Source organism: Manis pentadactyla, chromosome 10 (genome assembly GCF_030020395.1).
Source record: "Manis pentadactyla isolate mManPen7 chromosome 10, mManPen7.hap1, whole genome shotgun sequence".
NCBI lineage: Eukaryota > Metazoa > Chordata > Mammalia > Pholidota > Manidae > Manis > Manis pentadactyla.
The window spans coordinates 531,988-545,216 of NC_080028.1; the positions used below are offsets into that span (position 1 = coordinate 531,988).

The 13,229-nt window shown below is 62.8% G+C and overlaps 1 protein-coding gene across 15 annotated transcripts in view; it reads left to right on the forward strand.

Moving 5' to 3' along the window:
* The window catches only part of PLXNB2 (plexin B2), a 28,330-nt gene extending 18,756 nt beyond the window's left edge, over positions 1 to 9,574 (forward strand). For 11 of the 15 annotated variants that reach the window (XM_036906685.2, XM_057508380.1, XM_036906682.2 and 8 more), the window contains 27 exons: positions 48 to 149; positions 591 to 683; positions 952 to 1,033; positions 1,105 to 1,265; positions 1,370 to 1,518; positions 1,701 to 1,809; positions 1,959 to 2,095; positions 2,251 to 2,421; positions 2,945 to 3,074; positions 3,183 to 3,410; positions 3,557 to 3,733; positions 3,877 to 4,016; positions 4,118 to 4,218; positions 4,298 to 4,527; positions 4,646 to 4,827; positions 5,170 to 5,236; positions 5,418 to 5,564; positions 6,084 to 6,240; positions 6,394 to 6,494; positions 6,579 to 6,663; positions 6,776 to 6,930; positions 7,017 to 7,177; positions 7,252 to 7,399; positions 7,900 to 7,964; positions 8,133 to 8,208; positions 8,591 to 8,665; positions 8,746 to 9,574. In XM_036906685.2, coding sequence (XP_036762580.2) covers positions 48 to 149; positions 591 to 683; positions 952 to 1,033; positions 1,105 to 1,265; positions 1,370 to 1,518; positions 1,701 to 1,809; positions 1,959 to 2,095; positions 2,251 to 2,421; positions 2,945 to 3,074; positions 3,183 to 3,410; positions 3,557 to 3,733; positions 3,877 to 4,016; positions 4,118 to 4,218; positions 4,298 to 4,527; positions 4,646 to 4,827; positions 5,170 to 5,236; positions 5,418 to 5,564; positions 6,084 to 6,240; positions 6,394 to 6,494; positions 6,579 to 6,663; positions 6,776 to 6,930; positions 7,017 to 7,177; positions 7,252 to 7,399; positions 7,900 to 7,964; positions 8,133 to 8,208; positions 8,591 to 8,665; positions 8,746 to 8,850 — 3,534 coding nt within the window. In that variant the 3' untranslated portion in view covers positions 8,851 to 9,574. Of the gene's footprint in view, positions 1 to 47; positions 150 to 590; positions 684 to 951; positions 1,034 to 1,104; positions 1,266 to 1,369; positions 1,519 to 1,700; positions 1,810 to 1,958; positions 2,096 to 2,250; positions 2,422 to 2,944; positions 3,075 to 3,182; positions 3,411 to 3,556; positions 3,734 to 3,876; positions 4,017 to 4,117; positions 4,219 to 4,297; positions 4,528 to 4,645; positions 4,828 to 5,169; positions 5,237 to 5,417; positions 5,565 to 6,083; positions 6,241 to 6,393; positions 6,495 to 6,578; positions 6,664 to 6,775; positions 6,931 to 7,016; positions 7,178 to 7,251; positions 7,400 to 7,899; positions 8,001 to 8,132; positions 8,209 to 8,590; positions 8,666 to 8,745 lie in introns of those variants that run through there. The other 4 variants (XM_057508379.1, XM_057508384.1, XM_036906693.2 and 1 more) reach the window with 4 other exon arrangements.
* Positions 9,575 to 13,229: the final 3,655 nt, after the last annotated feature.

Genomic DNA, 13,229 nt, shown 5'->3' on the forward strand with positions numbered 1-13,229 from the left:
AGCTCAGCTGTGCCTGGGAGGTGACTGACCAGCCTTACTCCCTGCAGGAGGACAGCTGCCCCCAGTTCCTGAACCCCAGCCCACTGGTCATCCCCATGAACCATGAAACACACGTGACCTTCCAGGGCAAGAACCTGGACACAGCGAAGGTGGGGGTGTGACTTGTGGGGTCCTGGTGGAGGGGCGGGCTCATCAGTGCAAACAGGCCTGGGGACCCAGCAGGGTCACGATGGCTGGTGGCATACCGATGGCCATCCTCCTGCAGACCAAGCCGGACTGCCTCGACCCCATTCAGGCTTCCCTGCTCAGGGCCTAGCTCAGCATGCCTCCGGGGACAGCAGGAGGCAGGTCCAGGAGGACGTGGGCAGAGAGCAGGGACAGCGAGCTGAGGGTGTTGAGGGGTGAGCAGCTGTGGTGCCACTTAGGAGGGAACAGGTGATGTGCTCAGGTGGCGTCCGTGGTGTCTGGGAGTGGTGGAGGGGTTGGTTGGGATGGGACGACCTATTCTGGCTGACGGTGGGGTGGGGCAGGGAGAGGGCAGGACAGGAAGGGCTGGCTTGTCCGGGTTCCCCTGACCAGCTGCCTTGTAGGGCCCCTCCCTGCATGTGGGCAGCGACCTGCTCAAGTTCGATGTGGCAGTGGGCACACAGGAGTCAGGAGCCTTCTTCTTTCGCACCCCGAAGGTATGGCTCCCAGGGTGGACAGGACGGGCTGCTGGGCTCCGGGGGCAGGCAGTGGGTGCGTGCTGGTCACTCCTGCCTGGGGCTTGAGGGGTGGGACAGATGGGGAGCCACTCTCTGTCCTGTGTCCCTGGAATCAAAGTGACTCTTTGTATCTCTGAGGCTCCAGCTTCCAGCCACAGTGAGAACTTGGCTGTGAGGGGATCACACGGGCCACTGTGGGGCTTGGGTGGGATCAGGGAGTACAGCCTCTCCCTGTGTGTCCCCCAAGCTGTCCCAGGATGCCAACGAGACACTGCCCCTGCACCTGTATGTCAAGTCCTACGGCAAGAACATCGACAGCAAGCTCCAAGGTGGGTGTGGTGGCCAGGTGGGCCAGGGGGAGCAGGGTGGCCCTGCTGACCACAGGCTTCTCCCTCCACAGTGACCCTCTACAATTGCTCATTTGGCCGCAGCGACTGCAGTCTGTGCCTGGCCGCTGACCCCACCTACAAGTGTGTGTGGTGTGGTGGGCAGAGCCAGTGTGTGTACGAGGCCCTGTGCAGCAATGCCACATCTGAGTGTCCACCACCTGTCATCACCAGGGTAAGCCTGCCACTCCCTGGCGGCGAGGGGCTCCAGCCCGGCCCCAGGCCCCCCATGTCCCCCAGGCCCAGGCCGCCGGGTCAGCCAGGCTCTGCCAATTCCAGATCCAGCCTGAGACAGGCCCATTGGGTGGGGGCATTCGTGTCACCATATTTGGATCCAATTTGGGGGTGAGAGCAGATGACGTCAAGAGGGTCACCGTGGCTGACCAGAACTGCACCTTTGAGCCAGAATGGTACTCTGTGTCTACCCGGTGAGTGAATGGCCCGTGGCCTGGGCTCCATTGGCTGGGTCAGTCCCTGCCCTGGGAGGCAGGGGACTGGGCAGATGGAGAGGAAGTATGTGGTCTGGGCATGTGTGTGCCCAGGACTCTCACACCCTTAGGTGTGCAAGCCAGGTGGCCTGAGTGTCCCCCAACGCCTATCACCCACCCAGGATTGTGTGTACCATCAGGGGTGCCAAGGCACCCTTCACGAGGGGTGTCACGGTGGACATCAATGGGAAGCTTGGCCACTCACCACCCCATGTCCAGTTTACCTACCAGGTAAGTGCCTAGCACCAGGGACCTGCGTGGGTCTTGTAGATTGGGACAGACGTGGGTGGGGTCTGACCCCTGCTGCTGACCCCTACAGTCTTCCCTTGGAGGGAAGAGGGGCTGCGCCCCTGACCGAACTGCCCTTGTCACTCTGCCAGCAGCCCCAGCCCCTCAGTGTGGAGCCAAAGCAGGGGCCACAGGCTGGTGGCACCATGCTGACCATCAACGGCACCCACCTGGACACGGGCTCTGAAGAAGATGTGCGGGTGACCCTCAATGATGTCCCTTGTAAAGTGTGGGTGTCACCAGAAGGCTGGCAAACCTCTGGTCTGCCCTGGTACTGGGGAAGGGGTCGGGGCTCTGGGGCCATCACCCTTAGTCTGCCCTGGAGGAGGCAGTGAAACCAATCTGACCCACTGACCCACTGGTCTGGCCACCCCCATCCCTCAGGACGCAGTTTGGGGCACAGCTCCAGTGTGTCACCGGCCCCCAGGCGACTCTGGAGGAGCTGCCCCTACAGATCTACTATGGGGGCTCCCAGGTGCCCAGCCCTGGCGTCACCTTCACCTACCGCGAGAACCCCGTGCTGAAAGCATTCGCACCACTGCGGAGCTTCGTTAGGTGGGGCCTTTCTCTCCCCTCCCTGGCCAGTGCCACCCTCTCCCCTGCCCCAGCCTGGGACCCATGCCATACCCACCCCATTCAGGCGCTCACCAGGTGCCCTCTGTCCACTGGGCTTGTGAGGATGTGGTGGGGCCCGGTCTGCGCAGCAGGAGGCGGCCTCCAGAAAACCCCACTGCAGCAGATCAGCCCCTCCTAGAAACCCAGATGGGCAGTCCCATGGCCCCTCCAACTCTGCTTCTGACAAGCGAGAAAGGCAGTGCTCAAGAGTCACGTGTCCTGAGCGTGTCCCGAGCATGTCCCAGTCCTGCAGCAGGCCTGTGTTCACGTAGACCTGCATGGATACATACCCAAAAGCAGATGGGGTCAGGGACTCTATAGTCTCTGCCTTCCACAAGCCTGCTGCGTGGCCAGACCTGCGGTGGGCAGCTGGTGGGGGCACAGCCTTGCAGGCGCCTGGTCTGGAGGCAGCTGGCACATCCTTGCCCAGGGGTGCCCACTCAGGCACCACCCCCACCCCTAGTGGCGGCCGCAGCATCAGCGTCACGGGCCTCGGCTTCAGCCTGATCCAGAGGTTCGCCATGGTGGTCATAGCGGAGCCCCTGCAGACCTGGCGGCGGCGGCGGGAAGCCGGCCCCCTGCGGCCCCTGATGGTCAGTGCTGGGGCCACCTGGGCTGCAGCTCTGCTACAGTTTCTGGGGATGTGTGGGGAGAGATGGGCTTGTGCCAAATGGCCTTGACAACCCCGCCCCCGTCCATAGGTTGTGGGCTCGGAGTACGTGTTCTACAACGACTCCAAGGTCGTGTTCTCATCCCCGGCGGTCCCTGAGGAGCCTGAGGCCTACAACCTCACAGCACTTATTCAAATGGACGGGCACCGTGCCCTGCTGAGGTCCGAGGCCGGCGCCTTTGAGTACGTGGCTGACCCCACCTTTGAGAACTTCACAGGGGGCGTCAAGAAGCAGGTCAACAAGCTCATCCACGCGCGGGTGAGGACTGGCTGTCGCTTGGGCTCAGGCCTACAGCCTGGGGTCAGGCCCTGACCTGGTGGTGTGGGGCCACAGCCCCAAGCCTGGGCTCTGCTGGTCCAGGTGTCCCCAACCCTCCTGGTCACTGTGGCCTTCGCCCCCCACAGGGCACCAATCTGAACAAGGCAATGACGCTTCACGAGGCTGAGGCTTTCGTGGGCGCTGAGCGCTGCGTCATGAAGACCCTGACGGAGACAGACCTGTACTGCGAGCCCCCGGAGGTGCAGCCCCCCCCAAAACGGCGGCAGAAGAGGGACACAACACACAACCTGCCTGAGTTCATTGTGCGTGGGGGGTGCTGAGGCTCTGCCCGTGGGAGGATGAGGGGGCACAGGGCAGGGGCTCCAGTGAGCAAGGTCGGGTGTCCAGGGGGCACTGGCTCTGGGGCTTAGCCACCCCTCTGTGCTGAGCCCACCCCTCCGTGCAGGTGAAGTTCGGCTCGCGGGAGTGGGTGCTGGGCCGTGTGGAGTATGACACACGTGTGAGTGACGTGCCGCTCAGCCTCATCCTGCCCCTGGTCATTGTCCCCATGGTGGCCGTCATCGCAGTGTCCGTGTACTGTTACTGGTGAGCCCCTCTCACTTCGCCCGCGCCCTCTGGGCACGCCCACAGCCCAGCACCAGGAGGCCTGACCCAGGCCAGGTCCCACGAGCCTCCTGTGCCCCCAGGAGGAAGAGCCAGCAGGCGGAGCGTGAGTACGAGAAGATCAAGTCCCAGCTGGAGGGCCTGGAGGAGAGCGTGCGGGACCGCTGCAAGAAGGAGTTCACCGGTAGGGGCCAGGGCTGGGCGGGCCACACGCAGAGGGAGGAGGGCGAGTGGCCGGGGGCCTCACCACAGCCTCCCCGCAGACCTGATGATCGAGATGGAGGACCAGACTAGCGACGTGCATGAGGCAGGCATCCCTGTGCTGGACTACAAGACCTACACCGACCGCGTCTTCTTCCTGCCCTCCAAGGACGGCGACAAGGATGTGATGATCACGGGCAAGCTGGACATCCCCGAGTCTCGGAGGCCCGTGGTGGAGCAGGCCCTCTACCAGTTCTCCAACCTGCTTAATAGCAAGTCCTTCCTCGTCAACGTAAGCGGGCCGCGCCGCGGGGGCGGTGGGTCTGGGGCGGGGACTGGGTCCTCAGGGGCGGGGCCTGGGTCCGCAGGGGCGGGGCCGCGCCCTGTCTGACTGACCCGCCCCTGCACAGTTCATCCACACCCTGGAGAACCAGCGCGAGTTCTCGGCCCGCGCCAAGGTCTACTTTGCATCGCTGCTGACGGTGGCTCTGCACGGGAAGCTGGAGTACTACACGGACATCATGCGCACGCTCTTCTTGGAGCTCATGGAGCAATACGTGGTGGCCAAGAACCCCAAGCTGATGCTGCGAAGGTGTGGGGGACTGGGGCGGGAGGGCGGGCGGTGGCCGCACACGGCTCATTGGCCGCTGGGTTTGCCAGCAGGCCCACCATGCAGATGAGTGGGGAGGAGGGCCGGCAGGGGCTGGGGTCCCTGACAGCAGGTCTCTGCTGGTCGGCTGCTGCCCTCTGTAGGGTGGGGTAGGAGATAATACAACCGTCCTCCAGGGGCTGGGTGCTCAGTCCCTACAGGCCATGCATGTGCATCCTGACAGGGACCCAGGGCCTGACTGGGGAGGGCGGGCTGGTGCTTGTGAGCGAGCTAGGCCTAGGGGCAATGAGAGGTCCCTGGTACAAGGCCTCTCCGCACTTCTAGGTCTGAGACGGTGGTGGAGAGGATGCTGTCCAATTGGATGTCCATCTGCCTATACCAGTATCTCAAGGTGGGCTCCACATGGCCCAGCCAGGGGTGGGAGAGGGTCAGGGTGGTGCTGCCCCCCAAAGTCTGTCTGCCCGTGCAGCACCTCCAGATGGGCCTGGTCCCACCTGTGTGGGTTTGCTTCCGCCATGGCATGTTGGTCCCCCCCCACCCACCCGTGGCTGAGCTGCTTCGCGTTGCTTCAGGACAGTGCCGGTGAGCCACTGTACAAGCTCTTCAAGGCCATTAAGCATCAGGTGGAGAAGGGACCAGTGGACGCTGTTCAGAAGAAGGCCAAGTACACCCTCAACGACACAGGGTTGCTGGGGGACGATGTGGAATATGCGCCCCTGGTGAGTCCAGGGTCCAGCTGGGCTTCAGGACCCCCTTGGGCCAGGTTCCAGAGGCCTGGGTCATGGAACCTAGAGGGCATCAGGCCCTGATGGTGTCCATGGATGGGGGCTCTGCATGTTGTAAGCCTGAGCCAGCTGCCTCCCATGCACAAAGGGCTGCTGCAGGCATGTGTAGGGGGCCTGAGTACACCCCACGTGTGTGGTGGTGAGCTTGTGCGCCCATGAACAGGCAGTGTATAATCTGTGTGTGTGCTCCTGCAACGCTTTTGGACTACCTAGAGTGAGCCATCGCTGAACCAGAGGCCCCCGAGTCTCCACTCTCTGTCCTATTGAGTCAGGTGTTCAGGGGCGGGTGAGGCCAGGCCTCCCTGGGCACTGTAGGGGCCCAGAGCCCACCCTTCGCCTCTCTACCCGAGGGTGCAGCCTTGCAGGGTGGCCTAAGGCTGCCCCCACATCAGGGGTTGAGGGTGTGAGAGTGAGGGCTCCTCTGCCTGCTCTTCATCCCATGTTCCCTTGCAGACAGTGAGCGTGATCGTCCAGGATGAAGGGGTTGATGCCGTCCCTGTCAAGGTCCTCAACTGTGACACCATCTCCCAGGTCAAGGAGAAGATCATTGACCAGGTGTACCGCACACAGCCCTGCTCTCGCTGGCCTAAGGTTGACAGTGTGGTCCTCGGTGAGCATGGTCCCTGTGTGCCTGGCTCTGTGCCCTGGGGAGTGGTCTGCCTTCAGGGCCTTGGCCGGGCAGGTGGGATTGGGGGACAGAGAAAGAGCCTGGGTAGGGTAGTCTGTGGCCGGGCTCCCAGAACTGGGCTGTGTCCTCCTGCAGAGTGGCGTCCTGGGTCTACAGCCCAGATTCTGTCAGACCTGGACCTGACCTCTCAGCGGGAAGGCCGCTGGAAGCGCATCAACACCCTGATGCACTACAACGTGAGTGTGGGTGGCTGGGCCTGGGGGCAGCACTCCCTGCCTGGAATGGGGAGCGAGGCTAGCTCTCATGACCACGTTCCCCAGGTCCGGGATGGAGCCACTCTCATCTTGTCCAAGGTGGGGGTCTCCCAGCAGCCCGAGGACAGCCAGCAGGACCTGCCTGGAGAGCGTGAGTCCCTTCCTCTTGTCCTGTTAGGCCTCTGGAGGTCAGCGTGGATGGTGTCCATCCTGTGCTGTCATCTGGGGGAGCTGTTGAGCCCCGTGGTCCCCTCTCCCTGCAGGCCATGCCCTCTTGGAGGAGGAGAACCGCGTGTGGCACCTGGTGAGGCCGGCAGATGAGGTGGATGAAGGCAAGTCCAAGCGGGGCAGCGTGAAGGAGAAAGAGCGCACCAAGGCCATCACCGAGCTCTACCTGACCCGCCTGCTGTCCGTCAAGGTGGGCTGCGCTGGGCGCATGGCAGGCCTGGGGCCGCTCCCGGGGACGTGCTGAGCCAGCCTCTGCACCCCCCTCTGCCCCCACAGGGCACGCTGCAGCAGTTTGTGGACAACTTCTTCCAGAGTGTGCTGGCACCCGGGCATGCGGTGCCGCCTGCCGTCAAGTACTTCTTCGACTTCCTGGATGAGCAGGCGGAGAAACATGACATCAAGGACGAAGACACCATCCACATCTGGAAGACCAACAGGTGGGGGACCCTTCTCCCCGCTGCCTCCCTGCACAGGCCCTCATGGCCCCTCACTACCTGCCGCTCTACCGCAGTTTACCGCTCCGGTTCTGGGTGAACATCCTCAAGAACCCCCATTTCATCTTTGACGTGCACGTTCATGAGGTGGTGGACGCTTCCCTGTCGGTCATCGCACAGACCTTCATGGACGCCTGCACACGCACAGAGCACAAACTGAGCCGTGTGAGTGGACCCTGAAGGCAGCGCTGGCAGGGTGGGGAGAAGTGGGTCATCGCCCAGGAGGCATGGAGGGGCTGGAGGGGGTTGCCCATGGGGTGGGGTGAGCGACGGGCCTGGGAAACTGCAGCCACGATGGGGTGAGGAAGTCAGTTTGGGATGCGCCAGAAGTTTGTGGTATGAATTTGCATGTCTCGGGCTGGAGCTCAGGAAAAAGGCAGGTGTAAGTCGACCAAGGATGTGGGAGGCAGAGGGCCTGAGGCAGCCTGGATCCCCACCCTTTCTTTCCTGTGGGACCCCTTTTACTCAGGCAGAGAAATTGACAGCATTGGGAGCCCCCTCAGTCTGTAGCTGGGCAGGGGGAGCAGCCCAGTTGGATCCCAGCCCTAAACACCCCTCCTTTCTCTGGGGTCCTGAGTGGGTGTGAACCTGCCTCCATCGGGCTGAGGGCAGGGGCACCGGCCAGCCCTCCTTCCCTGGGCATCACTCAGCTCTGACCCCCATAGGACTCCCCCAGCAACAAGCTGCTCTACGCCAAGGAGATCTCTACCTACAAGAAGATGGTGGAAGCGTGAGTGCTGCCCGCCACCAGGCCAGACCCCACCCTGTGGGTCCCTCGGGGGTGGTTCACGCCTGTGACTGAGGGGAGGGCCCTGGTGGGGGCAGCTTCTGGTCCACCCTCAGACCCTCTGCCCCACTGTCTCTTGTAACCTCCTGCCCCCACTGACTCTCCCCACAGTTATTACAAGGGGATCAGGCAGATGGTGCAGGTCAGCGACCAGGACATGAACACACACTTGGCAGAGATTTCCCGGGTAAGGGCCCCACAGGGGACGCACCAACTGACCCTCCCTGGGCCGAGCCACCCCCCAACCTCTCCCAAAGCCCCTTGCTGAGCAGGGCAGGAGGCTGCAGTGCTGGGCTGGGTAAGGTCATGCCCACAGGAGAGAAGCCGAGGGTGGGCCCAGAAGGGCTGGGACCTGTGTGTGAGCACGTGTGCAAGGTGGACTGGCTGGTGAGCAGGGGGCTGAGCCAGCTGCCTGCCATGTCTCGGTGGATGTGGGGGGGTGTCTGTCTGAGGCCAGCATGTGTCTGTGACCCTTTGTGTCTCCCTTTGCCCATGACAACACGTCACAACACAATTCCCCACTGGGGGACAGCCTCCTGCCTGCAGGGTCACACTGCCTCCCCCTGCAGGCGCACACAGACTCCCTGAACACCCTTGTGGCCCTGCACCAGCTCTACCAGTACACGCAGAAGTACTATGATGAGGTAGGGGGTCCAGTCCTCCCCAGGGTGGCAGCTCGGGCAGCCTCCTCCCCTGGTCTGGGCCTGACACTGCCCACCCTCAGATCATCAACGCCCTGGAGGAGGATCCCGCCGCCCAGAAGATGCAGCTGGCCTTCCGCCTGCAGCAGATTGCGGCTGCACTTGAGAACAAGGTCACAGACCTCTGACCTCTGGCACCACAGTCTCTGGCACAGGTGTGTGATGGCCAGTGTCAGGCAGCCCCTGGGGAATGAGGCCGAGTTGGTGGGGCTCAGCCCTTTTCTCTTGCCAGCAGAGGAGGAGCCCCTGCATCTGAGTGTGGGTGCAGCAGGGGAACCCCCACCTTGGAGTTCATGGCGTGCCAGCACCAGCTCCCTCCTCCAGAACCAGCATTGGGGATGCTCTGCGTCGAGCCTCCTGAGTGATTCGCAAATGTGCCTTATGCCCTGGTGCCACGCTAGGTTGCTGGGGGCAGTTGGGCCTCAGCCTCCACTTCCCAAACACCAGCAGCCGCCTCAGATCCATGGGCCTGGACTCCAGGGGGGGTCTGAGTGCCTGTGGCCCCTAGGGCCTGGACCAGACTGTCACGTCTGCCCCACCTGGATGGGAAGAGAAAAGGTACGATGCTTTCCTGACCTCACCTGGCCTGCTCTGCAGGGTGCCAGCACTTGGGTGGACTCTGTGCTGTGGGCCCCACCTCAAAGGTCAAGCTGGACGTCAGACGTCGAGGCCCAGGTGGCCAGAGGGGCCCCAGCAGAGGGGTTCTGGTTTCGGCCTGTCAGACAGGCTGACCTGGAGGCCCTGCCCAGGCCTGGGGGCGCCAGGAGCAGCTCCACTAGCGCCACCCTACCCTGATCCCCTTTTGTAAATCTTGTTAATTGTAAATCAAATACAGCTGTCTTTTTCACTCTGCGGTTGACTGGGTTTCTCCTGGGGCTGCTGACCTGCCATCCTGGCTTGCTCGCCCCTGCTCATTCCTGGGCCCGTCCTGCTCACGGCCTGTCTCCCTGGACACTGGCCCTAGCTGGGGTCTCGCCCTCTGGTAGGCACGTGCGGACTCGAACCCCCCACCACACCGTCCTTGGCCCCTTTGGGCCAGGCCTGTGCTGGGGTCTGGCCGGGGGATGCTGAAGCTGAGCACACATCCTCCCTGCTGCCCCAGAGAACAGGATGGCCAGGGACTGGGAGCCGAGGCCTGGGCATGCAAAGGCTGCCCTGCGGGCCAGCAGCAACTGTGGTCGCAGAGCTGCAGGGGGGCGGCCCTGCCTGGCGGTGGGGACTGGGCTGGCCTAGGCGCCATCTGGTGGCTGCACTGTCCCCTGCCGCCCTTCCTCTTGGGCTGGGCCACTAGGAGTCTTGCTGCAGGGGTGGGGTGTGGTCTGAGCCCACTGAACCTTGAGTTGTCCAGGACCTGTTTCCTCCTTTATAAGGTGGGGATGCTTCATGGGCATGGCCCCCAGCATTCATTTAGTAAGCCGTTACTGTGTACAGAGCCCACAGGACACTGGGATGGCTCTGGGAAGGCTCTGACCCCCCAACTCAAAGCTGTGGGGCCTTTAGGGTTGGCTCCTTGGTCCATAAACCACGCCAGGATAACTCAGGACATCAGTAGGACTCAAGGGCTGTGTACCTGAGAGTGAGTGGCACCCTTGCTGATGCCAGAGGTAGGGAGTCATCCGGGAACCTGGTGACGGTTGGAGAGGGTTTGCTCCCAGTCCCCATGCCGCATACAGGGCCGGAGCCACTATATGTGCCACCCTGCATCCAGCAGGCACATATGTGTATGCACACAGCATCAGCATGTCTGGCTTTCATCCGTTCAGCATGTACTGTGCTGGGTACTAGGTATGTGGCAGTAGAAAGGGCCTGCCCTCAGGGAGCCTTTGTGCTCAAGAATACCAATCCAAGCATAAGAATTTAGTGGCTCCATAGCAAGGAGCATGGCGATAGCCAGCTTAAGGTCTGGCTAGATCCAGGTGCTCACATGTCTTTGGGTTCCATCTCTCTGAACTGTCTCCCAGCATGTGCTGCCTTATCCTCAGCAGAGCCACTGTTGGCAGGCAGCCCCAGCCCAGGCGGCTGGGAAGTCTCAGTGGTCTAGGCCTTGACAATGAAGCACCTGTGCACTGGGGCAGCCTCATTCAAGCCACATGGAAAGGGCGCAAAACTGACCTCCTCTACCCCAGGGACCCTGAAATGACACTGCTGAGGCCCATGCTAGGCCTTCCCCTTCTCAGAGACCCAGCTGGTTAGGAAATCTGAACAAGGTGCAAGCCAGAGCAGGGGGGTCAGTTTGGGAATGCTGAGCTGGGGGTTCCATGGGGGTGAGGCAGGAACTGAGGCCCTGCAGGCCACTACTGCCAACCCCCACCCGCCGCCACTGGGTGGCTAGGCAAGAAGAGGGGAAGAGTCCATGAGAACCCCTTCCACTCTGAAGAGCCTGGAGATAGGGGAAGGGCTGCATGTTCAAAAGATGGGGTTCCCTGTTTTAGAGGACAGAAGTGTGAAGGGGCCCTGGGGCTGTCCTTACATGGTGCCAGTGAAGGTTAGGAGTTGGGTGTGGATGCTAGGGTGCACGGCGTCAGGCAGGGTGCTGAGGCCGAGGGGTGCCATGCCCTTCCTGTTGCTTTCCACTTACTTTCCTCCCAAGGGGGTGGGAGAAGGAAGGCAGGGACGGGAGGGCAGGACAGCCTCGACGACCTTGACCTCCAGAGAACAGGCCACACCCTGCTTGGTGGTTAAGAGCATGAACCCTCCCCTAAATCACCTGGGCCTGAGACAGGCCAGATTAGCATTTCAGGAAATTCATTCTGACCTTAGGGAGAAATGGTCCCCAGGAGACCAGCATGGGACCACAAAGGGGGTGGCCTGGGTCAGTGCAGGGGGACCGGGGACGTGGAGAGAAGGGGTGGGATCGCGATGCTGAGGAGTGAGAATCGCAGGAGAGGGCTGAGAAGGACCTGGGCAGGGTGGTCCTGCCCGTCCTCACTCCTGGCTGCGGTCCCCTCCGTGCAAACCCCTTCACAGGCTCAGTCTGTGCCCCAGGACGTGACCTGGGGGCCAGGACAGCGCTGTGAAACTGCCCTGCGCAGCAGCCCATCACCCTGAGAGTAAAGATCTGAGGTCCGGAGATCTCCACCCTGCCCTGCCTGCCTCGCCCTCCTGCCCGGGCCACCACCCTCCTCCCTGTTGCTCGGGTCAGGCTCAGTCTTAGAGGCAGACCCAGCCTACTGGTGTCACCTGTGTGGAGCCTCTCGGACCTGTCTAGTCCTGTCTGTGCCCTGTCCTTGCCCCCCTGCCAGAAACTCCTGGTCACTGGTCTGCAGTATGACGAGCTGACCTTGCCCAGGGGCAGTGTGGCAGAGCCCTGTGTGCCTGAGGCTGGGCGGGCACACAGGCGAATGTCAAGGGGAGACTCCACCCTGCGTGGCCCGCTGAGCCAGGCAGGCAGGCCCAGCTCTCTGCTCCTCAGACCGCTCACAGCGGGGATTCGTGAGAGGTCGGAGGGGTCCCCTCGGCATCCCCCCAGCGCCGGCAGGGGCGGGGCCTGTCGCCCTGGGAACGCGATCCGGGCCCACCTGCCCGGCGCAGACCAAGGCCGCCGGCTGCCCGCAGCTCCGCCCCCTCCCCACCGGCGCCTTAGCTGAAATTCCATCAACTCCGCGCAAAGCTCGGCCTGCCCGGGGCCTGTGAAAGGCGCCCCAGGGCAGGTCCCTGGTCCGTCACCGCCTGGCCAACACTGGCTCCCAGAGGGGAAACTGCGGCCAGGGGCGGTTCGAGACTCGGCTTCTAGGGTACGCGAGCGAGGGTGGCCGGCGGCCCCATTCGCCCAGATGCGTCTGTTAGCCCGGTACTGCTTGACACACGTTAATTTTTATTGGGTTGCTAATACTTTAAAATAAGGGGATTCATATTAAAAACTCAAATACTAGTTTGTTTCGAAGAACCGGAGGCCGGCAACTCAGAACCTGTTTCCCACTTTCCTGGGAGGGAACGACGCAGCCGCTCATCAGGGCTCCGCAGAGCACAGGGTCAGGGGACGTCTGTCTGGGGGGCAGTGCTCTCCGAACCCTGGTCACTTCACAGTAAGAGGAAGAGTAGATGGCGGGCGCAGCGCGCTAGGCGGATACGGTGGGGCGCCTGCGGGAACCGGACCTCCGCGGCCGGGCCTGGGAGGGCTCCTCACCACCGGGGAAGCCAGAGCGGGCGGCTGAGGACTGTTTCGGAAGGAGGGACGGTACAGGCCCCACAGAAGACCCATTCAGGGATAGCGTCTTAAGGGAACACTACCACCAGCTCACCCCACCCCACCCCAACGGGAGCCGCCGCTGTCCCTGGTCCTGACACGGCTGGTCCCAGGCCTGGCCCGCGGTCACACTTTGAAGAGAAGGAGGGCCGAGCGCGGGCCAGCGCGGGGCGAGGCCGACATCAGGTTACCAGGAGGCGGGCACACCGTCCAGGCTAGGCCTCCAGGCTACCCAGGCGTCCAAGGCGCCTCCATAGGCTCGCCGCAGAGGGCCTGTCCAACCACGTGCCGGTTTACATCAGGTGGCATTCTGTCTTGATG